The sequence below is a fragment of the Molothrus ater genome, chromosome 28 (genome assembly GCF_012460135.2).
Source record: "Molothrus ater isolate BHLD 08-10-18 breed brown headed cowbird chromosome 28, BPBGC_Mater_1.1, whole genome shotgun sequence".
Taxonomy (NCBI): Eukaryota; Metazoa; Chordata; class Aves; order Passeriformes; family Icteridae; genus Molothrus; species Molothrus ater.
The window spans coordinates 4,930,251-4,955,768 of NC_050505.2; the positions used below are offsets into that span (position 1 = coordinate 4,930,251).

Below are 25,518 nucleotides of genomic sequence, written 5' to 3' on the forward strand. Positions count from 1 at the left end.
CGAAGGGCAGATCCAGAGTGGCAACTTTGTGAGGGATCAGTCTTGGAAAAACCAGATGGCTCCAAGCAGGGGGCAAAATCCTGAGCCCCACAACTCTCCTCATAAGGTGTCAATGACTAGAGGGGCAGTCCCATGACATGTGAGGACCTTTTCCCCATGGGGATGACCCAGCACCAGAGCAGGCTGTGGCACCTCCAGACCAAACCAGGGCAGAGACTGTCCCCACTCGGGGCAGGGATGGCAGCAGGTGACTGCAGCCCCAAACTGGGGATTTTGTCTCCAAAAAGGACTGCAGTCCCAAGATGCAGATTTTTAGAGGGAAAGTCCCATGACATGTGAGGACCTTTTCCCCATGGGGATGACCCAGCACCAGAGCAGGCTGTGGCACCTCTGTGTTCAGAGATGCTCCAGGCTCCTGTGCCCACCTGGGGCAGGGATGGCACAGGGTGACTGCAGCCCCAAGCCCAGGATGTTGCCCCCAGGCAGGAGGTAAAATCCTCAGCCCCACAACTGTGGACTAGAGGGGCAGTCCCATGACCTGTGAGGACTTTTTCCCCATGACAATGCTCCAGCACCAGAGCAGGCTGTGGCACCTCTGGAGACGCTCCTGGCTCCTGTGCCCACTTGGGGCAGGGGTGGCACAGGGTGACTGCAGCCCCAAGCTGAGGATTTTTAGAGGGGAAATCCATGACCTGTGAGGACTTTTTTCCCTCTGAAGATGCTCCAGCACCAGAGCAGGCTGTGGCACCTCTGGAGACGCTCCGGGCTCCCGTCCCCAGTCGGGGCAGGGGTGGCACAGGGTGACTGCAGCCCCAGCAGGCAGGCAGGAGCTCTCACCCTTCATGATCTGCTGCAGCTCCATCTGCAGGGTCTGCACGGCCCGGCCCGGGTGGTCTCCGGCCGTGCGCTTGACGCGGTGGATGGACAGACGCCCGTCCACCACGGCCGCCACGTCGTCGTCCTCCAGGAAGATGACACGGTTGGTGTGCTCGATGACAGCGCTGTGGGGACACGGGGACATCACAGCTGAGCTCAGGACATCCCTCTGGCTGCCCCGGACTGCCCAAACCCCTGCCAGGGGCTCAGAGAGCCTGGCTCAGAGCCCAAGGCCCCTGTGACTTTGATTTTAACCCATGGAAAAAATTACCAACCTTATAATGAAGAATTACAAGCCACAACAGTTTAAGTAGAATGATAGTGAATTTATCATGGGGTGAAAACCAGATTTTTGGGGTTTTTAGAATGGGGGTTCAGGAGGCAAGATGGAGGAATCTGGGCCTGTCCAGCCTTTCCCCTTCTTCTTCTTGGCCTCCATCTTCTGCTGTGATGGTGGCACTTTGGGATTGGTTTAGAGTAGAAGCTCAGTGTCTAACATGGGTGATGGGTATTGGGAAGTAATTGGAAATCTTGTACACGTAGTTTTTAGTATAAAAAGATAACACTGTGCATTTCTGTCGTGGCAATGGTGCCCTGAACAGGAATAATTAGCACTGACTCCATGATTGCAGAGGGCTGATCCACTGCTTTATTAAAATAATTATACTATACTATTCAGATATATAACATATTATACTATATTATATCATATATAATATATACTCTATTATATTATACTATTAAAATATATATTATATTATATTATACTATATTACATAGTATGTATAATATACTATATTATACTATACTAATAAGATATATATTACATTATATAGTATATAATAGATACTCTATTATACTATATATTCAGATATATAATATATTATACTATATTATAATAATATATTGATGATGGTGCAGAGATCCCTGGAGAATCAACACAATTCTCTCATAATTAGCACCTCATCTGCTAATTTAGGTCAGGACTCCCTCAGGTTTCCCATCACTGGGAAATCTTACTCACAAATGAGCCTGAAGAATGGTACCACTCTATTCCAAGGCCAGTGCTCATTATTTTAACAGCAACTCTGTTTTGGTTAGTCTTTGTAAAGTAATTTGCAAAGTAATTCACAAAGAAAGCCCAGCCTCCCCGTGCCTTGTTCCTTTAAACAGGACATTCCTCCCCGCACCAGAGGTGCTGGAAAGCCCTACCTGGCATCAGAAGCAAAGTAATATTCCACAGCTTTCTCCTCCACGGGGAAGAGGCAGGTGGTGCTGTCCACTCGGGACAGGTTGCAGCTCCCCTTCTTGTCCTTCCCTAGGAGACAGGAGGCTCAGGGGCTGCCCAGGTGACAGCCCCGGGCACAGGTGACACCAGCAGAGCCCCCAAAGCACGGCACCAACATGAAGCACGATTTTCATGCCTGCACAGCAAAAGGAGCAGCAGCACTTGTGCCCGTCCTCGGCTGGCTTGCAAGAGTTTGATTGCTTTTTATTAAGCCTGCAAGTGTGTTACTAGTGTATCTGAAATTTAGAGGAAAGCATCAGGAGAAACTCCAAATGAATGTTCTGTGTGGCTCCACTGGCAGAGAATTCAAGGTGCTTTATGAGCAGCCACATTTCCCCATTACACCTGCCCTGCTTTCATTGTAAGTGTCTCCCATGCTCCTCTCTGGAATGGAGCAGCGCTGCCCCTTCTCTGTCTGTTACCCTCAGCGCTGGGGGAATCCTTTGTGTGCCCATCCTGAGCACCACAGCTGGAACCCAAACCTGTTTCCGTCTGGCTGAGCTCACTGGCAGACACAGCTCAGGAAATCCAGGATTGAGAGCTCGGCCTTGTTCCTGCACCAGCAAACAAAACCACCTCACCCTGCTCAGGAGGAAATCACCCCTGGGCTCATCAGGGGGACACAGGACTGAGAGCCAGCTTGGGAAAAATCTGTCCTCAAAGTTCAGCCTTCCGCCAGGGATCCTTTCTGGAGTACTCTGGAAATTCCCAACACTGTCTCCTCCTCCTCCTCCTCCTCCAACTGCTGCTCAGTGCTGAAGCTCATCAGGGATGCAGATGAGGCACCCAACACCTACTGCTCAGCACCAGCCTCCAGCAGAACTATTTGCCAGTCATCGTGCAGGGTATGGGGAGGGAGGGGGTGGATTAATCAGCTTATCTCCCAAAATGGGACTATTGCTGAAGAACAGCAACACTGGAGTTCCTCCATTCTATATTTATTGCACAATCCTGGGGCTGTTTCACCTGCTAGACACTGATCTGATTCAGGGATGCAAGCAGAGCTCGCGGTGCTCTGGCTTCCACTTCTGCAGGTGAAAACGTGAAGGAGAAATATTGCTTTCATGTTGATACTCAGTGAGAAGAGCCACTCAGGCAGCGATTCAGAGCCTTCCAGTCCAGTTATCAAGCCAGTAAATGAGGAGAACAGTGCCCTTGCTGTTGAGCTGAGGCAGGACAGGCTGATTTGGTGCTGAGAAGGGACAGAGCAGAGCTGCCAGTGGCCACTCCCCACCAGAAACACCCAGACCTGATCAGAACATGCAAATTTGGGTTCTCAAAACAGAGCATTTCCCTGCATTGCCTTCATTATGTGGCATTGCTTTCCCGCATGACAGCTTCTGCAGGTGCAGGCACATCCTCTCAGATGTGAGCTGGGCTGGCCTTTCCAGCCCTTCAGGACAGTGCCAGATGGTTCCCCTGATAAATGCACAGGGGAAGGAAGGCCCAGCTCAGGCCAAGCTTAGTGCAGCCTCCAGGGGCTGCAGCTCACACTCTCACCATGCTCAGGGGGGGGACGGGGCTCTTACAACCCAAACCCCAGCAGGAATTTTGGGCAGTGCTTGCAGCAGGATTGGCAGCAGCCTCCTGCTTTAGTGGGGTTTATTTTTAAGGTAATTCACTGTTTCCTTCTGCAGCCAGAGCTGCAGGAACACTCAGTACAAGCTGCACTGTCATCAGTTTTCGCACATATGCCGAGCATTATGTCCCAGTATTTGAAGTGGGATAGGTGGATTTTCCTGTGTGCTGCTCATGGTGTTTCTGATCAGGAAGGAATTTTGATTTTTCCACATGTTTCACTGCACTACATGGAAAGCAACAGCCACATATTAAAAAGACAATGCATATTTATGATTCCTCTCCTAAGGAGCTGGAGGATTTGTCTGAAATTTCAAGTGTTAGCTTTTTTTCTCTGGTGGGCACCTTCCTCCATTTTTATGGATATTCCATCAAAAGAATGATCCATAGATTGTACGGCTGGAAGTGCAATTGGGGAAAAAAAAACAAAAACAAACAAACCAAATTTGAGCTATTGAATAAAAAACCACAGTGTTACACAAATACATTAATGCTACTGCTAATCAGCCAAAAGGCAGAGCTGCTGGCACTGGCTCTTGCAGCAGGGGATGAGCAGCAGGACAGGAGCAGGGACCCCTGCACTGCTCACAACACAAATCCAGACCCCTCTGACCACAGGGAATTACAGAGTCACTCTCAGGAATTTTCAGTAAGGTCCCCAGGGCTGGGGCTGTCCCCACTCACCTGTCCTGTAGAGGATGGGGATGTGGGTTAGGATTAGGGTTAGAGTTGGGGTTTAGGGTCAGGTTTAGGGTTCAGCTGTCCCCACTCACCTGTCCTGTACAGGATGGGGATGTGGTCTGTGGATTGGGGTTAGGGTTTAGGGTTTAGGGTCAGGTTTAGGGTTCAGCTGTCCCCACTCACCTGTCCCGTAGAGGATGGGGATGTGGTCTGTGGATTGGGGTTAGGGTTTAGGGTTTAGGGTTCAGCTGTCCCCACTCACCTGTCCCGTAGAGGATGGGGATGTGGTCTGTGGATTGGGGTTAGGGTTTAGGGTTCAGCTGTCCCCACTCACCTGTCCCGTAGAGGATGGGGATGTGGTCTGTGGATTGGGGTTAGGGTTTAGGGTTTAGGGTTCAGCTGTCCCCACTCACCTGTCCCGTAGAGGATGGGGATGTGGTCTGTGGATTGGGGTTAGGGTTTAGGGTTTAGGGTTCAGCTGTCCCCACTCACCTGTCCTGTAGAGGATGGGGATGTGGTCTGTGGACAGTTTGTGCTCGCTGCGCACGCCGATGAGCAGGGGGCTGCCTCTCCTGCAGGGACACAGGGACAGCTCAGCCCTGGGGACACCCCCACGGCCCCCCCAGGCCCTTCTGAGCCCCTCAGCTGCACTGGGGCACAGCCAGAACCCCCAGAGCAGCTGCTGCAAACACAGAAGGAATGCCAGGATGAAGAACACAAGGATGGGAGGAACCTGCATCAGGGCTGGAGAAACTCCCCCAGAGTCACTGCAGCCCTGAACAGGGACTGCCCCTCACTGCACACACCCACACACAGCTTTTGGCTGGTGCTGGTGTTGAGAAGTGGGACAGAAAACCTGGACACGAGGCTGGCCCACATTGCAGGCCAAGTGGAGGAATTGCCCAAGTGCTGCCACAGGGGCAAGCACAAAGGAAGAGGTAAAACCTTCTCCCTTCAGATCATCCCCAGAGGACACCAAAACAAAGCTGCTCTAGACCAGGTGTGCTACAGCTGGTCAGTAAGGCATTTCCAAAACATTTCTGGGAGCTTTCTGTCGTGACAGACAGAAAACAAGAGAAAGGAAATGAAAAACAACAACCACCCTGTCCCAGCATATACAGTGTGATGAGAATGATCTCCACTCTGCCTTCTAACTTGGAGGTACAAACACAAGCACCAGGCAGGGAGCAAAAATGTCCCTTCCCATGGGACACTCACCTGGTACCAACTGCCTGCCCAGGGTAATGAACACTCTTGAACACAAGGGCAAAAGCACCTTCCTGCAACAAGAAAAACAAACTTCAGCTGAGGCCCAGGCACTGAGTCAGTGTTCCCAGCACAGAAACTGCTCCTGTGTTTCTGTGGACACAGAAGAGACACCCAAGAGGTTTCACAGATGTTTCCAGAACTGCCTGCAGCTCCAGCCCCCCCACCCTGGCAGGATTTCCCTCCCCTGAGCCTGGCAGTGCATCCTCAGCCACTGCTGGAGCCTCCTGAACCCGCAGAGAGACACCCAGACTCCCCTGGCTACCCCAGGGCTCCTGCTTTAGCTCAGGGTGCACTCAGGGGACCTGCAGAGGCAAAGATCTGCAGGAAGGACTGGGAGCAGCACAGACTCTGCCAGGTTGGGGTTTTGGGAAGGACTGGGAGCAGCACAGACTCTGCCAGGATTTCTGGAGATTTGGGAAGGACTGGGAGCAGCACAGACTCTCCCAGGATTTCTGGAGATTTGGGAAGGACTGAGAGCAGCACAGACTGTCCCAGGATTTCTGGAGATTTGGGAAAGACTGGGAGCAGCACAGAGTCTCCCTCCCCACTCCCACCACCCCACCAGGGGCTGGCAGCCTCCAGAGCTGCCATGCCCAAGAGCTGAGCCCTTTCCCAGCTAACACTGACAAACAGCCCAGAGAAGCAAAGCCAGCCCTGCTCCGGGCAGGCAGAGGCAGCAGGACAAAGCCTGCAGCAGCAGTGCCGGGGTGCAGGGGGTGTTTCTGGGGGTGGTGCCCGTGCCCATGCCTGTGCCCCCCGGGTGCCCCATGGTTACCAGCTGCTGGATGACCCTCTCCACCAGCGTGGAGAAGCTGATGTCGTCGCTGTCGCGGTTGTCGTACATGTACTTGACCAGCTTGACGATGCTCTCCGTGTCCGTCTCCGACTCGAACTCGTAGCCCTTGCTCTCCTGCAGGGACAGCTCCTGTGGCTCTCCAGGCCCCCTTCCTTCCCTTTCTTCGCTCTCACTACTCCCTGGCCTTCACCTTTTGCTTACTTTTTTCTCATGTTTTTCCATTTCTCTGCTCCTGCCTTCCTCCCTCAAATTTCCCTTTCCTCTTTCCTTTCCTCTTTCCTTTCCTTTCCTTTCCCCCTTCCACACTGCAGCTGTTCTTACTCTTTTTTTCCCTCTTTTTTCCCCCCATTCTTCACTCTGCTTTTCCTCTTCCTTTTACTTTCCTGCCTTTTTTTCCCCTTCTTTTTCTCTTCTCACACTTCCCTTCCATCCCTCCTGCCTTTTAAATTGCAAGAATATGAGGAGAGGGGGAGAGGGCAGTGCGAGGGACACAGGGAGGGGGTTTGAGGGGGAAGGTCTCCTTGGGAGAAGGAGTGAGGATGAGGAGGGAGTTGTGAGTGAGGATGAGCAGGGTGTGAATGCCAGGATATTGAGTGAGGGAATGTGGGGAGTGGGGTAGGGAGGGAATGGGGGTGTAAATGTGAGAACTCCCAGAGCAGGAGAGTCTGTGAGTGCAAATATGGGTGGGAGTGCAAAAATGAGAGTGCAGGAATGGAGGTGAGAGGGGATGTGAGGGGGGAAATCACTGTGAGAGAGGAGAGAGGAGTGAGTGGAGATGTGAGTGAAGGAAGGGGTGAGTGGGGAATGGAAGTGGGGAAGGGAGAGTGAGAATACAACAGGAGTGAGCTGGGCAGGGCGTGAGAGCAAGGGGAAAGGAGGGTCTCACCCCCAGGGCCACTCACCAGGAACTTCTGCAGGTCCTTGTAGTTGGTGATGATGCCGTTGTGGATGACAATGAACTCTGGGGACAGAGGAAAGGCCCTGCTCAGCCCCAGCCTGGCAGCAGTTTGCCTGGGACACCCAGGGCCAGCAGCCCCCCAGGAGTCCCAGCAGCCCCCCAGGCCCCCCAGAGGAGCAGCCCAGCCCCAGCAGCAGGCAGTGACCCCAGGAGGAGCAATAGAGGATCCCAGCCCCCCCAGAACCCCCAGCCCAGCCCCAGGAGCAGGCAGTGACCCCAGAGGAGCAGCAGTGGATCCCAGCCCCCCCAGAACCCCCAGCTTGGCCCCAGGAGCAGGCAGTGACCCCAGAGGAGCAATAGAGGATCCCAGCCCCCCAGATCCCCCAGCTTGGCCCCAGGAGCAGGCAGTGACCCCAGGAGGAGCAGCAGAGGATCCCAGCCCCCCCAGAACCCCCAGCCTGGTCCCAGGAGGAGGCAGTGACCCCAGGAGGCCCAGCAGCCCCCCCAGAGGAGCAGCCCAGCCCCAGGAGCAGGCAGTGACCCCAGAGGAGCAGCAGTGGATCCCAGCCCCCTTAGAACCCCCAGGCCAGCCCCAGGAGCAGGCAGTGACCCCAGAGGAGCAGCAGTGGATCCCAGCGCCCCAGAGGAACAGCCCAGCCCCAGGAGCAGGCAGTGACCCCAGAGGAGCAGCAGTGGATCCCAGCCCCCCCAGAACCCCCAGCTTGGCCCCAGGAGCAGGCAGTGACCCCAGAGGAGCAGCAGTGGATCCCAGCCCCCCAGATCCCCCAGGCCAGCCCCAGGAGCAGGCAGTGACCCCAGAGGAGCAGCAGTGGATCCCAGCCCCCCAGATCCCCCAGGCCAGCCCCAGGAGCCCCCCAAGAGCAGGCACAGCCCCCAGCAGCCCCCAGGCCAGCCCCCAGGGCAGCCCAGACCGTTGTTCCTGTCGGAGCGCTGCGGGTGGCTGTTCACCGGTTTGGGCTCCCCGTGCGTGGCCCAGCGCGTGTGGGCGATGCCCAGGTGCACGTCGAACTCGATGTCCAGGTCCATGTCCTGCTGCTCTGCACAGCAAAGGTTCAGCCCTGAGGGGCTGCCCGTGCCCTGGGAGCCTCAGCAGGGCAGCGATGCCGGCAGGGCCAGCAAAGCCCACAGGACACGGATCGGGGCTGGAAAAGACCTTTGGGATCATCAGACACCCACCAAAACCTCAGGGGGTTTGAGGGACACACACAGAAAACAGCCCTGCACCCCTCACTGGGCCAAAACAAAAAGCAGCCTCTAAGGGAGAGCCCAAGCCTGGGTCCTTGCCATCATCCTGTCACCTGCACACCCCCATGGTTATTCAGGCACCCCTAACCCCTGTCTCTGCAAAGCTACCATGAGCAGCAACATTTCTTTGGAAAAAGATTTCTTTGGGGAGAAAGATTTCTTGGGGAAAATAAGACTTCTTGGGGAAAAAAAAGATTTCTTGGGGAAAAAAAAGATTCTTTGGGAAAAAAAAAAATCCCTGGGAAAAAAAAATTTCTTGGGGAAAAAGTACTCCTCTACTCCACAAGTGCTTCCACAATCTCTTTAAAACTGGGCATCCTGATGTTTCCTTTCGTTCTTTCTTTTCAAACCTCCCTTCAGGAATGCTCTGCCCGTCCCCTGTTTCTGTAGCACACACCCCACCACATCTGAGCTTTTTGGCTGCTGGTTTACACTGAGATTACACTGACCCACCTCCCCCTGGACACTCAGCACTCTGTGCCTCAGGTGAATACAGGAATGGGTTACAAAGACTCCAATTTCACCAACACAGCAGCTTCTGAATGTGAAGCTGAGAAGAAAAGATCTCCCCACCCTCAGCCAGCCTCTATTCCACCCCCAACACCTTCGTGCATCTTTGCACTGAGCTCAGATTTAATGAATTAAGGTTTAAATAAAGGGCAGAAAGAGATTCCTACAGGGAACGGGGGGAGGTTCCTCCCGATTTCTCCTTCTGCCCAAGCTCTAGGTCTTGATAATTATCTCCTGCTAATTCCTCTATCCCCAGTTCAAGGAGCTTTTGGTTGTTTGTTTTGGAGGTTTTCCTGTCTGTTTCCCACGATGTATTTCAGGTCTATTTTACTTTAGTAGTTGCAAATCATTTATCTTGGAAAGATCAGGATTTCTCTGTAACTTCACACCAACAACCAGAGGATCACCAAGCTCTTCACAGCTCATCCCTGAGCCTTTACACCTCTGGAAATTCGTGTTTGTGGCTAAATCAGGGGAGATTCAAAACAGAAGCAAGGGAAAGGAGGAAAGGGAGGCACTTACTGTGAACCTCTTCATCCAGAGCCTTCACCTTCCCCGTCTGCTTGATAATGTGGATTTTGCAAGCATTGGCCTCCCAGTCTTTGTCATTTCCTCCGTCCAGTCCCACACCTGAACCCCCCCGTGGGACATGGAGGAAGAAGGTCAAGTGCAGAAGTTATTACAATATTTTCTGTCAACAAATTCTGCCCTTTTCGATTCTCCCTGAGCCCTTTCTCCCAGAGCTGGCCTGCCACATAAAGGCAAGAAACCCCTTAGATTAGAACTAAGGTTAGATTAGAACTTAGCTTTCCCTTTGTCATCTTGTCAGTATTTTTAAAACCTTTGGGGAAAGGAAAAAAAAAAACAAAAACAAACAGAGAAAAGAAAACCCCAAAAACAAACATCAAGAATGCTTATAGAAATCTGTATACTGAAGTTAATGCAAACCTCTGCCCACAGGCACATCCAGTTTGTGTTCCAGCTTTCCTCAGCAGCAGAAGGTGGCAGAAAGCACTCCCAGCACCCCAGGAAAGGCCCCCAGAGAGCCCCAGCAGAGCTGAGGTACCTGCAGAGTCGTAGCCCCGGTACTCCAGGCGCTGCAGCCCCTTGATGAGAGTCTCCAGGATCTCCCTCCTGGTCCGGGGCACATGGTAGTTCAGGTAAGCAAAGATGCCTGTGGGGGACAGGAGAGTCAGTGCCAGCAGGACCCAGCTCAGGTGGGCACCATTCCCACCCCATGGGCACCAGCCCCACCCCATGGGCACCAGTCCCACCCCATGGGCACCAGTCCCACCCCATGGGCACCATTCCCACCCCATGGGCACCAGTCCCACCCCATGGGCACCAATCCCACCCCATGGGCACCAATCCCACCCCATGGGCACCAGTCCCACCCCAGCAGCTCAGGTGGGCACCAGCCCCACCCCTGGGGCACCTCTGGGACTGGGAAAGGGGCACTGGGACGTGCCAGGAGGGGAAGAGGAGGAGGGCTGCAGGGAAGGTGGAGGGGAAGCAGAGAACAGCAAACTGGGACAGAGGGAATGGATTGGGAACAAGGGATGAGAGGTGTGAGGGGATGGATGGATTGGGATCACAGCATGGCAGGGTTATAGGGTGCCAGGGAATGCTCCATGCCCATGGGATTCCAGGGTTATAGGGTGCCAGGGAATGCTCCAGGCCCATGGGATTCCAGGGTTAAAGGGTGCCAGGGAATGCTCCATGCCCATGGGATTCCAGGGTTATAGGGTGCCAGGGAATGCTCCAGGCCCATGGGATTCCAGATTCCAGGGTTATAGGGTGCCAGGGAATGCTCCAGGCCCATGGGATTCCAGATTCCAGGGTTATAGGGTGCCAGGGAATGCTCCAGACCCATGGGATTCCAGATTCCAGGGTTATAGGGTGCCAGGGAATGCTCCCCAAGCACAGGATGGCTTCTGGCACTGCAGCTTGCTCTGAACCCAATCTGCCTCCCCCCAGAAGGGCTGGCTGTGGACACCTTTGTTAAACCTGAACCCAAACCAGACAGTGCCTTCAGACGCTGTTTTCTCTGCAGATTTCAGCAAGCTCAGTCACACCTGCACTAAGAAAACCCCACCCAAGAGCCCAAAGCCTGCTCCTTGTCCCAGATCCCAAATGCTGGCAGAGCACAACAAGAGGGGCACAAAGAGGCAGCGGCCTCCGCACAGGGAGGAGAGGGAAAAGCAGAAAGGCAGAGGGTTCAGCCCTGCCTGCACTGCAAACAAACACTGAGCTCCCTCCAGGAAGGAGCCAGCCTGGCACTGCTAACAGCTATTAATTACAGCACAGTTATATTAAGATTATTCATGAGGCCTGGGGGGGGAGAAAACCACCTGAATCCAAGGCTAAGAATGACACAAAAATACCCCAAACCTCACCAAAAAACCAACCCAAGGAATTCAGTGCTTCTCAGAAAACAGACTATGAAAAGAAGGAAACCAGAATAAACACAAATGCAGTGTTAATGCTGTGAAATATGGACATGCTCTTCCAAAAACCAGACCCTGGGAGGTTCGGTTTTGATTCAGTTCAGCTTTTAGATCCTGAGAGGAAAATAGGGAGAATGATAGTGGAGATGCCACTGGGAAGATCAAATTATAAGTACTCATCTGTGAGCAACACATCTTACAAATGAGAAGGCAAGTAAGACAGGGATGTTTAAAATTCACCTTGGAGAAAACAGGAAAAAATGAAATAAAAATAGAATATGCATAAATGATGCATCATTAAAGTAAAAAGTGAGACCATAAGGCTCCTGTAAAAGAACACAAGTCTTCCTAAATGCATGACTTACTAATCTGCAGGCTAATATCCAATATTTGAAGGCTTATCACCCATTTGTGATACTTATCATCATGAACTATGTGCAAATAAACTTCATTTATTGGAAATATTTACAAATGTGTTTAATTTTGCCCTTTCCAAACGTCCTGTAATGATGTAATACTTCACAGCTGGGGAAAGTTGGAATCCCCACGTAGAAAACAGCATTTTCTCTGTTCTTAACTGCTGGATCATTCCCATCTGAGCAGTCACACCTTGTAACCACTTCTAATTTTAAGGACAGTTCCCAAAGGCACCTCCCAGCCCAGAAAAGGCTTTTGTCACACCCCAGAGCCACAGTGCCCTGCTCAAGCCTTGCTCCCCCTCTCCCTGAGCTGATACTCAAATCAACCAAGGCGTGAAAACACAGACAGTGCACAGAGCTTTGCCAGGAGCCCTCCAGCAGTGGCAATTTCACCCTCACAGTGACAGCTCTTTGACAGCACTCAAGGGAAATGTGATTTGGGTGGAACTCCAAGAGCTGGGCACCTCCAGCCTGGATGCCAGGTGCTGAGGATGCACCAACTTGGGGCAGAACGTTCCCCAGGGCTGAGTTTCAGGTGCCCAGCAGAGTTCTGGTTTCAGATTTGTGCATTTACATGCTTGTCCAGGCACTGCCTTCCACACCTGCCCGCAGAGCCAGCCCCAAGAGGAGCCAGGATCTCCAGGGACACTGAACCACTCTGAGCTGGCATTGCTGGAGGTGACACAAAAACCCAGCCCTGGGAACCTCCTCCTGCTGCAGCTCTGCAATGGTGAGTTCCCAGCTGCAGGAGGAGAGGGAGCAGCAAAGGGTGCAGGAATTCCCATACAAGAGGAGAGGGAGCAGCAAAGGGTGCAGGAATTCCCAAACAAGAGGAGAGGGAGCAGCCAGGGGTGCAGGAATTCCCATACAAGAGGAGAGGGAGCAGCCAGGGGGGCAGGAATTCCCAAACAAGAGGAGAGGGAGCAGCCAGGGGTGCAGGAATTCCCATACAAGAGGAGAGGGAGCAGCAAAGGGTGCAGGAATTCCCATACAAGAGGAGATGGAGCAGCCGGGGGGCAGGAATTCCCAAACAAGAGGAGAGGGAGCAGCAAAGGGTGCAGGAATTCCCAAACAAGAGGAGAGGGAGCAGCCAGGGGTGCAGGAATTCCCATACAAGAGGAGAGGGAGCAGCCAGGGATGCAGGAATTCCCATACAAGAGGAGAGGGAGCAGCAAAGGGTGCAGGAATTCCCATACAAGAGGAGAGGGAGCAGCCAGGGGTGCAGGAATTCCCATACAAGAGGAGAGGGAGCAGCAAAGGGTGCAGGAATTCCCACACAAGAGGAGATGGAGCAGCAAAGGGTGCAGGAATTCCCACACAAGAGGAGATGGAGCAGCCAGGGATGCAGGAATCCCCAGCTGGCAGAAAACACAGCTCCCCTGTCTGGAACACTCTGACAAACTCAGTCTCAACCCCAGTGCAACTCAGAATTAGGGCAGAAGTGACACTCCACAGCACAATAAAACATTTCAGCTGCTCGCCCCACACAGGAGTTTGCACGTGAGGACTGGAAAGAGCAACCCAAAGCTTGTAGCTCATCAGGCAGCTCTTGGAGCACACTGAGATCCACAGAAATGGGTTCTCTCCAGTGCAATCCCTTGAACAATATAATTTAGAATATAAAGCATTTCCTTTCTTGCAGGTTTGCCTTAAACACCTCACCTGGGGAAGCACCAGAACAGGCATGTGGCTGCTCCTGACACTCAACTCTCTCACAGAGCTGATTTTTAACACTCAAGCACAAATCCTAGGCCTTCAGCTACATAAAGAATTCTCTCTAAAGAGCTGGTCATTTTAACAGAGTAACATTTCCAACATTTCCAAGGCATTATTGATCTCTATAGCTGACAGTCACAATACTTCTTCTGAGAACTTTATTTTCCTCATGAACTTTTTTGGAGCTCAGGTTCCTTAATTTCACATTCCCAGGCAAATAAAATGCCTTTACCCCTTCCAGGTAAATGACTGAGATACATGAAGGAATTGCTTCTTGCAATCCTTTCCCTACAAAAGCAGAAAAGCCCTCAGGCTGGGTTTACTCCCAAATTCCTTTTCCTATTACTGTTCACTCATTTCCATAGACCTTGTTACCAGTACATCCACCGGGCAATTCCAAGGAATCCTTGATCCCAGAGCTGCTGCTCAGCCCTGCTGGAGGAGCTCCTGGAGTCCCACAAGCTCCCTTTTTCTGCCCAGTCTGAGGAGCACAGGGCCAGGCCACTGTTGCGTCTGGGAGCTGACACTCAATTCATCACCTCCAGGCTGGGAAAAAAAGCAAAACCAGAAAAACACCCACCCAGTGGGGATCCACACTTGTCCACTGGACACTTCTGCTGCTGCCCACGCTCCCTCTCCAGCTAAAAGGGGCAGGGTTTCTCCTGCCCAGAGTAAACAAGCAGAGCAGCAGCCCCAGGACTCACTCTGGGCCACAGCTCCGTGCTCCTCTGCAAGGCAGACACCAGGCACAGCCAGGGGCAACAGATGAGCAAGGGCCCAATGTCCCCACTGAGGTACATGCAAGCCCAGAAGGAGAAACCCAAGTCCTTCCTAAGCCCATCTTTATCTTCAGGAATCACTAGTAAAGCAAGACCTGAGCTCTGCCACCCCAGACCTGAACTCTTCTGTCCTAGACCTGAATTCCACAACCCCAGACCTGAATTCTACAACCCCAGACCTGAATTCTGCCATCCCAGACCTGGATTCTGCCATCCAGACCCGAACTCTGCCATCCCAACCCCAGACCTGAATTCTGCCATCCCAGACCTGGATTCTTCTGTCCTACACCTGGATTCTGCCATCCCAGACCTGGATTCTGCCATCCCAGACCTGAATTCTGCCATCCCAGACCTGGATTCTTCTGTCCTACACCTGAATTCTGCCATCCCAACCCCAGACCTGAACTCTGTGTCCCTTTTGCTCATTCAATTCAGCCATGGCAGATGACAGGTTTACTGATTTACAGAACAGCCCTGGAAAAACCAGTTTCCTGAAGTGTCTCGCAGATGCCACTGAACCCTTGGACCAAAGCACACCCAGCTCCCACCTGGCCAGGTGCTCAAACTGCAGGTGTGTAACACACAGCCAAGGACAAAGCCCGGTTTTCACTGTTAGAAACAAACCCCAGCACATCCAAACAGTGCTCACAGCAGGCACCAAAGCACTTGGAGGCTCCTTTCCTTTACCTGTCCAGCAGCACCAGCCCATCAGATTCTGTAAGGTCACAAACCTGCACATCAGGCTGAAAACACTGTGTTGATAACTCCAGTCTGGAGGCTGGAATTCCTTCAGTGCCACAGACTGAGGTAACTCAGGTAACAACAGCACCATTGTCACATTTATCTCCTTTTAAAACCCATCTTAACCGTTCCGTGTGAACTGGGTAAAACTCTGAAGGAGGGTGGCAGGATAAAGCCAGGTCTGTCCATCCCCAGCCACAATTCCATGACAGAAATGTTGTGTTTGAGGCCCTGCAGCTGCCACAGCCTGGGAAATCAGACCCAGACAAACCATCACTCTCTCACTCCAGGATACATCCCAGAGCAGCCCTCAGCAACAGAGACAATAATCCCCTGTGCTTTCCTCACTCTTCCTGCGAAATGTTTCAACATCCAGGAAGAACTTCACTTGTATCCAAAAGGGGGGAGACACCTTAAACCCTGAGCACAGCTGAGGAACTGCCCGGCGTTTTCAAGGCAGAAAAGACAAAGAGCAGATGTAAATATTGCACATTTCAAAGGCCGGACCTCGAATACGGCAAGCACGAGGCACCAAAACCACCCCTATTCTTGCAGCAAGCTATTTATAATAATAATTATCCTTTCTATTCTTAGCTTTGCTCCGCTTTGTACTTTCAAACACGAATTAACACGGTGTTAAATGTGAGCTGAGGTATGAGTCTCTGACTGATTCTCCACAGTTTGACAGCTTGAAGGCAACGCCGGTTCCATCCCACAAAAACAATGAGAGAAATGGCAACTTGCACATTAAGTGTAAAACGCACAGTCCCGCTAAGAGCGTAATTTTGCACACAAAAATACAGGGAAAAAAAGAAAGGTAGCATGGAAAGAAAATAGGAAAATCCAAGAGATTGCTGTTGCATAAATTTCCATGGAAAAACAGGAAGACAAGGGAATAGGGAAAGGATAATTGACATTCCTGTGCGCGAAGGATGGGCAGGGTGGCTGCACTGCCATGGAAAGCGGAGTGGAAGGACAGGAGAACCAGGACCGGGACCGGGACCGGGACCGGCTCTGGCCGAGCTCACTCCGGGCTTGGGCCGAGCTCGGGCACGGTCCGGCAGAGCCGGGCCAGGCCGGACCCTTCCGTGCCACACCGGGCCAGCCCGGACCGACCTGCGGAGGGCAAATTACCGGAGCAGCAACGCCCAAAAACCACCACGGGCACCGGTGGGAGCGGTGCCTCCGACAGCAGCAGAGGCTCGGCTGGAGCGGCCCCGGAGCGCCCGTTCCCCCGGCGTCCCCGGGCCAGCCCCACCGGCACAGGGCACAGCGCCCAGCCCGGGGCACCGGCCCTCTGTCGCCACGCTCCGCCGACAATCGGCCCTTTAAATCCCCGGCACGGAGCGAGCCGCCGCCCGCACTCGGGATAACGGGGCCGGGCCGCTCTCCCCTCAGCCGGCCCGGCCGTGCCCGCGTCCCCGCCCGGCCGCGGCCTCACCGCGCCCGCCCCAGCGGCTCCTCCCGCCGCGCCGGGGCCGGGCCGGGCCCCGCGGCGTCCCCGGGCCGGTGCTCACCGCACATGGTGCGTCCCGGTCCGCAGCCGCGCTGTCTGTGCCGCCGGGGCCGCGCCCCTCGCGCCAGGCCCGGCGCAGGCCCCGGCCCGCCCCGCCCCGGCCGCGCCCGCCATTGGCCGCGCCGCCCGCCCGCCCCGGGACGTGGCAGCCGCTGCCGGGGCCGCGTCCGCCGCGGGGGCCGGGCGGGCCGAGGGGCGGAAACACCCCCGGCACACGGGGATGGGCCCGCTCCCCGAGAGACCCCGCGATTCCCAGCCCCCTGGCCGGGCCGGGGGACACCGCTCCCGCATCCTTCCCGGTAATTCCCAGCCCCACACCGGGGGATGATTGTTCCCTGACCCTTCCCGGTAATTCCCAGCCCCACACCGGGCGATGATTGTTCCCGGATCCTTCCCGGTAATTCCCAGCCCCACACCGGGGGATGATTGTTCCCGGATCCTTCCCGGTAATTCCCAGTCCCACACCGGGCGATGATTGTTCCCGGATCCTTCCCGGTAATTCCCAGCCCCACACCGGGGGATGCCCGCTCCCAGTCCCTTCCCGGTAATTCCTAACCCCAGAACAGTGTATCCCTTTTCCCAGAACCCTTCCCGGCATTTCCCGGCCCCGGACGGAGGACGGGAGGTGTCTGCCCCCGGTAATTCCCACTGGCGCCAGGCAGAGCAGCACGCACGGATCAGCCCCGGGCGCTCCCGGTGCCTGGCGATCAGCGGGTGCCGACCGAGGCAGGGACGAAGCGGCGCCGCGGGCTCCCCGAGCTGCATCCTGCCTTCCCCAGCCCTCTCTACAACAGCTCCCATTCAGAGGCACAGAAAGAAACCATTAAGATGAATCTGCAGAGCAAACTGGGACAGGCATAGCTGACCAAGGCGTGACATCCGTGCAGCTGGAGAGCTCAGTGTGCTGTCTGTCTGTCTGCAGCCACCCCCATCAAACCCTGCCTGGAAATTTATTAAAAACCTAAGGCTACAAAAGAGAGCAATGCCTTAAGAGAAATGCCATTCATTCTACTTTATACGACACTAAAATTTCAATAAAGAACTATTTCCCTCAAAAGCTCAGAAAACAACCCACAACATCAGGACACAGCACCGTATTTTGAGCTTGCTGCCAGAACCTGGCTGGGCACAGAGCAGAGAGGGGGAGGAGGTCTCAGGAACATGAGAAGCCTGCAGCTTCAAACCAGGACACCCTCCCTGCCCTGCAGCAGGGAATTCTGCCATCAATACCCCCAAGTACTTCACCAGAGACTCAAAGAAAACGTGGTCATTTCACACCGATTTCCAGAGTCAAACAACTGCGGGTTATTATTGAAATCTGAGTAAATATTTAGCTTATTTAGCTAAAATATTTATTTTTAAATTTCTACCAAGTAATAGGTAGTTGACAGTTACCACATGCTGACGTGGTGCTGTAGAGGAGATTCTCCACCGGCTGAACTGATCCTGGTTAGGGACCTTATCAGTGGAGTAATTACTCTGGGAAGGGGTGAAAGAGGGGAACACACCAGAGGCTCTCAAGCCAACGAGGAGCACAACCTCAGCTCCGTGGTGGCAGCACAAGGAAGGAGCAGAATTCCTGGTGACAGAGCCGGGCACCAGGAAGAAACCATTCCCCCACACACAAAGTAAACAGAGCTCCTTGCAAAGCCCCATTGATGTGCTCCAACTCAGAAGAGCAAACAGCCCCTGCCATGTGTGCAGGACTGCAGGAGCCCTGCTCTGCCACGTACCAGGCAAACAGGATGTGGCAGGAGCAGCACAAACACAGGCCCTCCTTCCTCCCAGTGCTGAGAAATCAGCTGCTGCATGGTGGCTGAACGATTTTACTGCTAAATGAACTCATTAGTCTACTTGCTGAAGCTGATAAAGATCATTCTTTTCTAACATTTGCTTTAGAAGGTATGATTTTTGTAACAAACCTTTTTTGTTTCTGTTGCTATGGTTTGCAGAGTGGTAATGAGCAAGGAGGTAACTTTCCACAAAGCCATGGCAGTGTTACAGCCCCCAAAATGAACAGTTGATATTATAGGTTATCTTTCACAAAAGTTTGATAGGAATCAGCAGCTTTTTAGCAAGACTTGATAAAATTAACATTCCTGAAGCTCCCACTTACAGAGTAAGGGCAGCCAGTCCTGTCAGTCCCACAAGTTGGGGGAATAAACATTTAATATTGCTATTGCACAAAAAAGCCAAGGAACTTCTGCCTTCTCTTTCTTTCAGCATTGAAGATCTGTATGAAAAAACAATAAACACATCACTGTTTTCTGAGCCCACCATTCCTTTCTAAAGACATAGCAGAAGAATCTTTGTGTAATCCAGGGCATTTAATAAATTAGTGGGTGAACTGCTTGAACTGATGGTGCATTCTCACAGTAGCTACAACTGTTTTTCTGACAAGGCAGACGTGGCTGTTCCTCAGCACAAAGATGGTTTACATACAGCAGGAGGTGAATGTTTATTTGGCCACAGATGACGAAGCTCAAGTAGAATTTGCTTCTTTCTCCGCGTCATCATCGTCGTCAACAACCTGAAACCAAACCCAGAAGCAGTTTAGATAAACAGGTTAAGCTCTCAGTCCTGCAGGACTTATTACATTAAATCCCTGCTGGGCCCAAGGAGAACAGCAGTTATTCCACACCACTGAACAACGGGCTCAGGAGGAAGGTAAGAAAAACTGGCAATCCAAAATGCCAGGAGGAAATGAGCTTTAATTATAGGAGCTGGTCAAGCCACCACAAAGGCCAGGGAACAATGGCTCCAGAGATCAGATATTTCATGAGAAACCCAAAGAATCTGCATTTCAGGGGACAAAGGTCATTGCTTTTTATCACATCCAGTCACCAAAGCACAAAGGTATCAGCAAGTGTGTCCAGCTCTGGGTTCTCCAGCTGCCTTGGAACACCTGCATCCACACAGCCCTGGTTTTCCTAACTCCAACCTGCCCCCAGCCTGCTGGAAAGGGTTAGGGTTAGGGACAAAGAGCTCCTTTGCCACTGAAAAGAAAACCTCCGTGATGTCTCCCAACCCACCTGCTCAACGCCTTCCACCTCAGGGATGTAGAACTGGAGCATGTTCTGTATCCCGCTCTTGAGGGTGATGAGGGAGCTGGGGCAGCTGGTGCAGGAGCCCTGCAGCTTCAGCTGCACGATGCCATCCTCAAAGCCCTTGTAAATGACATCACCGCCATCCTCCTGCACCGTGGGCCTGGGGGAACACAACATTCACCCTAAAGCTCAGAGCTGAAACAGGGATCCTTCCAGAAACCTCGGGAAAGCAACATTCAACATTTACAGTAACTGTGGACACAGAGGGGTTTAGTCACTGTTCCTCTACAACCACCTGGTCCACATTTCCAACAACTCCTGCTGTGCTGGACTATCTAACACAGAGACCTTTTCTGTAGGCATTGAGATTTTAGGGTAGAGGAACACCCCAGGGCAGAGCTCAGCCTGCCTTACCTGGAGATTTTAGGGTGAATGAACACCCCAGGGCAGAGCTCAGCCTGCCCTGCCTGGAGATTTTAGGGTACAGAACACCCTGGGGCAGAGCTCAGCCTGCCTTACCTGGAGATTTTAGGGTGAATGAACACCCTGGGGCAGAGCTCAGCCTGCCTTACCTGGAGATTTTAGGGTACAGAACACCCCAGGGCAGAGCTCAGCCTGCCCTGCCTGGAGATTTTAGGGTACAGAACACCCCAGGGCAGAGCTCAGCCTGCCTTACCTGGAGATTTTAGGGTGAATGAACACCCCGGGGCAGAGCTCAGCCTGCCTTACCTGGAGATTTTAGGGTGAATGAACACCCCGGGGCAGAGCTCAGCCTGCCTTACCTGGAGATTTTAGGGTGAATGAACACCCCGGGGCAGAGCTCAGCCTGCCTTACCTGGAGATTTTAGGGTGAATGAACACCCCGGGGCAGAGCTCAGCCTGCCTTACCTGGAGATTTTAGGGTGAATGAACACCCCGGGGCAGAGCTCAGCCTGCCTTACCTGGAGATTTTAGGGTGAATGAACACCCTGGGGCAAAGCTCAGCCTGCCCTGCCTGGAGATTTTAGGGTGAATGAACACCCCGGGGCAGAGCTCAGCCTGCCTTACCTGGAGATTTTAGGGTGAATGAACACCCCAGGGCAGAGCTCAGCCTGCCCTGGCCGTGGTTGCCCCAGGTGCTGCCAATAAACACCTCATGGGTGTGTCCCCCCCGGGTACAGCACAGCTGTCACCTGTGATAAGAAGCCCTGCTTCCATAAATAAATATGCATTTCTCCACAATTTATGCAGGGCAGAAAACAACCCCAGCTCTAAAAGGTTAATCCTGCTCCCAGGTGAAGGAAGCAGCTCCTGATAAGCTCACCCCAGAGCCACAGCATTTCTGCAGCCTGCTCCCCCTCTGCCAGCCACAAATGCCCAGCATTGTAGCCCTGTCCCCATAGCAACATTTTTCCAGACCAAGTTAAAACCATCAAGTTACTCTAACAGAAGCTCTTTATACTGATTTCCAAAATAACTCTCTGAGGGCTACAGTCCTCACAGAAAAATCTGTGAACCTGACACATTTATAAACTCACCACAGCAAATTATCTCCATTCCAGAAAGCCAAAGATCATGATTTAAAATTCCATTTTTCTTACTTGAATTAACTTTTTGACACACTACAGGACCTTTTAGATGCACATTCCCCCCATCCTGCACCTTCTGACAACTCCTGCATTTAATTTGGATCTGCTGGACAATAAATGCTCTATGTGTAGCCTGGTTGATGGATAATTTCTGAGAATACCCTGCTAGAAAATGAAGGAAGCTCCACCACTGCTGATATTCTCATCAACACCTTATTGGTGCACTGACGGGTACAGGGGGAGGAAACGGAAGAAATGAAAAGGTGGGAAAAGCAGAATTTTGGGCAGAAATTCCACGCCTGTTACAAAAGGGCCCTGGAAGATCAAGGGCTGACACTGAACAGCCAGGCAGCCAGCAGGAGCATGGACATTTCTGTCAGCTTTATACAACACTACCTGGCTTCTGCTTTCAACATTCAGTGCAAATGTTTGGGAAAGATGTTCCAGCTTATTTCTGCTTGTCCTCCTTTTTCAGGAAAATTAACCAGCACCGTGTGTCTGCTCTGAGATAAAATTTGTAAATAACGCGGTATCAGTTTAAATGCAGCTGCTAAAATAAATAAATAAATAAAAAGTACAGTTTCTGGTCCCTGCAGTTTGTGAGCTGGGGAAGATGGCACCATCAGGTATCACAGACACATCAGACATCTTTCCCTGCACCTCAAATGTCAAGTTGCTTTTGCTTTCAGTTTGCTTTGGAAGGCAATTAATGAGCACCAAAATACTCCTCAGGTCAACAACAGGATCCACAGCCACTCTTGAGACTCCATTAGTCACCACCATTTCTAAATTCAAGCTGTGTTAAAGCACCAATAAAACCACAGCAGAGTGCAAGGCCAAAATCTGCTGAGGGCCAGGATTTTCCAGGAGATCTTCCTTTGGAATATAAACTACCTGATTCTTGTATCCAGCAGCTCCTTAATCATCAGTACAACTTCATCATCTTCTTCTGAAGCAGCTTAGGAAAAGAAAAACGTGCAAGTCAGAACACTGAGAGAATTCCAGGCTACAAATTCCTGCCTGCAGTCACCTTAACGGGTTTTAAATTTAAATTCTCCTGCGTACTTTTCTGAGGGAGAAGTGGAGGCTCTTCTGCATGCCACAAAAGCTAAACCCAAAGGCAGACTTGGCCTCCCCCTGAAGATCTGATTTACCTGTGTCTGTCCTGGGTGCCTCATCAGTCACTACAGGCAAGCCAGAGGCAAAGAAATCCATTATGGTTGCATAAATATCTGGTTTCAGTAAGTTCCAATCCAGGTCTTCACTCTCCTGTGAGAATCAGAAGAGGGGAAGGAAAAAGAATGAGGAAGAGAACGTGCCTGCTGCTGCTACATTCCCAGAGATCCTCACATTCAAAATGCCACCAGGGACTGTCCCAGCTGATGCACAGACTGGGTTCATGTTCTCTCAAGTCCAGCTTTAAACAGACGTTTAGTCAGACTCAGACTGTGGCAGCCAAAGAAGGCTCTCCTTGTTTGCAAGCCAAGCAAGTGCTTTAAAAATATTGGCTAAAAAGGTGTGCAAGTCTCCAAAATGCATTATCACTTGACAGATATTTTTATCAACTCTTTCAGAGACTCAAGATTGTCAATTTGCCTATTTATCATTCCCTGGACTTATTTTGCTCTGTATTAAAGGCACTCGTGGACACTTCTCTGGAACTCCACTGTGCCTGCCTGGATCTGCTCATCTCTGAGCACAGCTGAATCCCTGCTCTGCTTACCTTGGTGATCGTGATGAAGTCTGGCCCAAAGAAAACACTTTTCACTCCTTCAATCCGGAATAACTGTCTGTTAAGGACACCAGGGGGGAAAAGTGGGCAAAAATGCACTCAATCTGACAAGTTAAGCTTTAATTTTACCAATTAACAATATGGTTACCAAACAATTTCATCTACAGAAAAAAATATTAAACTGTGGTGTACTTGGAGTAAATACAGTGTAAGGCTCTAAGAGTGCTTTTTGTAATTACAGGGGAAAAAAAATATATATTCTCTTGGAAGAATGGAAATCATCAAAAATGCAATGAATGAAAAAATCAGAAATCCTACCACAAAAGTATGTGTAATGGAACATGATAAAAGTGATTTCACAATACCCACTTGAAAGAATTTCTACACATGAAACGGGTGTACGTGCACTGAGCATTTGCATCACTAAATCAGCTGGATTTTGAAAATACTTAAACCATGGAATTATGCAAGTGCACCAAACCATCTGAAATAATCAAATAATTATCTTCCCTCCCTCTCCTCCAGGGAGCTTCTGTTAATTCTTTGGAAATTTTTATTCCAAACTCTATTTAAAAGGGAATAATAATACCTTGCTAAAGGTGAGCAATAGGCTGCAGCTGGCGTGGAAAACTCCATAGTCCTGGACCCCAGCACTTCCCTTCCTGGAATAAACTTCAAGCTGTTTGGATTGGGCGTGTCCTGGGTTTGAATAAACATGCCTCTCACTGCAAAGACAAAACCAAAGAAAAGTAATATAATCAAACCTAAGGAGCTTAAGTGGAAGTCAAGTCCTGATTACTCAGCAAGCCCAGGGTGATCCCAGCCCATGGGAACCCTGCTGAACACGGGCACATCATCTCACACGAGACAGCAGGATGAAAGGAACCTTGGCTCTTTTGCTAATGTTTATTTACTAAAAAGCAAACTTGCAGCATTACCACGGGACAGAAGAACCCCCAATGTGCTCATCTGTGTATTTTTAACTGGTATTTACCTGCCTGATGCCATGCTGCAGATGGAAGAGATGGTTTCTTCTGCAGGAGTTGGTGGAAAGGCTGCCGAGCTGTCAGATTATGATCTTTTAACAGCATGTGACAGAACCTAGAGAAAAATACCTTTACTAACAATTTCCAAATTCCACGTTTCCACTGTCCCAAAGAAGCTCTGTCTCATGAAATGAACATCCCTACCATGAGCACATGACACACCAACACAGAAAAGGTCTCAATTGCGTTATTTGCTTGCTTTTGTGGGCTTGGGAGCAAGTAGAAACCACAACAGGATGTGCAAGGAAGGTGCCCTGGAAGCTCCCTTTAGCTAATGATGATTATATCCCATTTCACAGTGCCCAGCACTACAGGGTCCTCTAAATCCCCCCTCACTGCTTGCTCTTGAGCTAACCGTGAGGGAGGGATTTCCTCTTATTTCATGGCCCTGAACATACAGGAGTGGGAAGGGTGTAACAGCTCCTCATTGCCTGATCCTGTGCACACGTGGGGGTGCAGAATTATCCCCTACAGCAGCATGTGAGCACATGTGAGGGGAATTACACCCGGCTGCAGTGTCCTGAGCGTGAGGGGAATTACCCCTCAGAGCAGGATGTGTGTGTGGAATTACCCCTCGGTGCAGGATGTGTGTGTGGAATTACCCCTCGGTGCAGGATGTGTGTGTGGAATTACCCCTTGGAGCAGGATGTGTGTGTGGAATTACCCCTCGGAGCAGGATGTGTGTGTGGAATTACCCCTCGGAGCAGGATGTGTGTGTGGAATTACCCCTCGGTGCAGGATGTGTGTGTGGAATTACCCCTCGGTGCAGGATGTGTGTGTGGAATTACCCCTCGGTGCAGGATGTGTGTGTGGAATTACCCCTCGGTGCAGGATCTCGAGCGGGGTGTGAGGGGAATTACCCCTCATGGTTCTCCCCAGGTGTACCGAGCACCCAGGAACTGCAGAACTACCAGCTCGCGGCTGGAAAGGGCTGAGAAGGACAAACAGCCTCTCGCTGCCTGCCAGGAAGAAGCGTCACCCCCGTCCGCGGTGGAAAAAGGAAGGGGAAGAGCAAGGAGCAGCCGGGGCGGCCCGGGAGGTCGCGGTGCCGCTAACTGCGACGCAGCCCCCTTTCAGTCGCGTGGGGAAGGGGCGTGAGGAGCACCCTCCGGGAATAAACCGAGCTCCCTCCGGGAAAAAGCCGCACCGGGGCAGCGGGAGCCGCGGGCCCCGCGGTCACCTACCGCCCGCCCAGCCCCGCCGCCGCGCAGAGCCGCCGCGCCGCCGCCATCTTGGCGCTCCCCGCGGCCGAGCGGGCACCGCGCCGCCCTCTGGTGGCTGCGCCTGAGGGGACAGCGGGCATGGCGGCGGCGGCGTGAGGGAACGGGCTCTGACCGGGGCTGCC

General features: G+C 52.1%; 2 protein-coding genes across 2 annotated transcripts in view; both read right to left on the reverse strand.

The window, feature by feature from the left end:
* GFPT1 (glutamine--fructose-6-phosphate transaminase 1) overlaps positions 1-16,861 on the reverse strand; it is a 28,199-nt gene extending 11,338 nt beyond the window's left edge. The window contains exons 1-10 of the mRNA XM_036396833.2: positions 16,782-16,861; positions 10,229-10,336; positions 9,685-9,792; positions 8,319-8,444; positions 7,391-7,449; positions 6,468-6,602; positions 5,642-5,703; positions 4,916-4,995; positions 2,089-2,194; positions 838-1,001 (exon numbers count right to left, since the gene is read on the reverse strand). Of these exons, the coding sequence (XP_036252726.1) occupies positions 838-1,001; positions 2,089-2,194; positions 4,916-4,995; positions 5,642-5,703; positions 6,468-6,602; positions 7,391-7,449; positions 8,319-8,444; positions 9,685-9,792; positions 10,229-10,336; positions 16,782-16,788 (955 nt within the window). The 5' untranslated portion in view covers positions 16,789-16,861. The remainder of the gene's footprint in view (positions 1-837; positions 1,002-2,088; positions 2,195-4,915; positions 4,996-5,641; positions 5,704-6,467; positions 6,603-7,390; positions 7,450-8,318; positions 8,445-9,684; positions 9,793-10,228; positions 10,337-16,781) is intronic.
* Positions 16,862-18,097: 1,236 nt separating this feature from the next.
* NFU1 (NFU1 iron-sulfur cluster scaffold) lies at positions 18,098-25,422 on the reverse strand. Its single transcript, XM_036396836.2, has 8 exons — positions 25,358-25,422; positions 24,122-24,228; positions 23,717-23,852; positions 23,119-23,185; positions 22,550-22,664; positions 22,290-22,353; positions 19,813-19,987; positions 18,098-19,310 (listed from the first exon to the last, which is right to left on the reverse strand). The coding sequence occupies exons 1-8, from the start codon at positions 25,402-25,404 to the stop codon at positions 19,263-19,265; spliced, it is 759 nt and encodes a 252-aa protein (XP_036252729.1). The 5' UTR covers positions 25,405-25,422; the 3' UTR covers positions 18,098-19,262.
* Positions 25,423-25,518: the final 96 nt, after the last annotated feature.

Bases quoted from the DNA above. Each gene is read 5' to 3' on its own strand.
- NFU1 (XM_036396836.2), bottom strand. From the start codon at position 25,404: ATGGCGGCGGCGCGGCGGCTCTGCGCGGCGGCGGGGCTGGGCGGGCG. The intron at 23,853-24,121 runs GTAAATACCAGT...TTGTCTTTGCAG, and splicing joins TGCAGCATGGCATCAGGCAG to TGAGAGGCATGTTTATTCAA. The intron at 19,988-22,289 runs GTAGTTTATATT...GTGTTCCCCCAG, and splicing joins CTGCTGGATACAAGAATCAG to GCCCACGGTGCAGGAGGATG.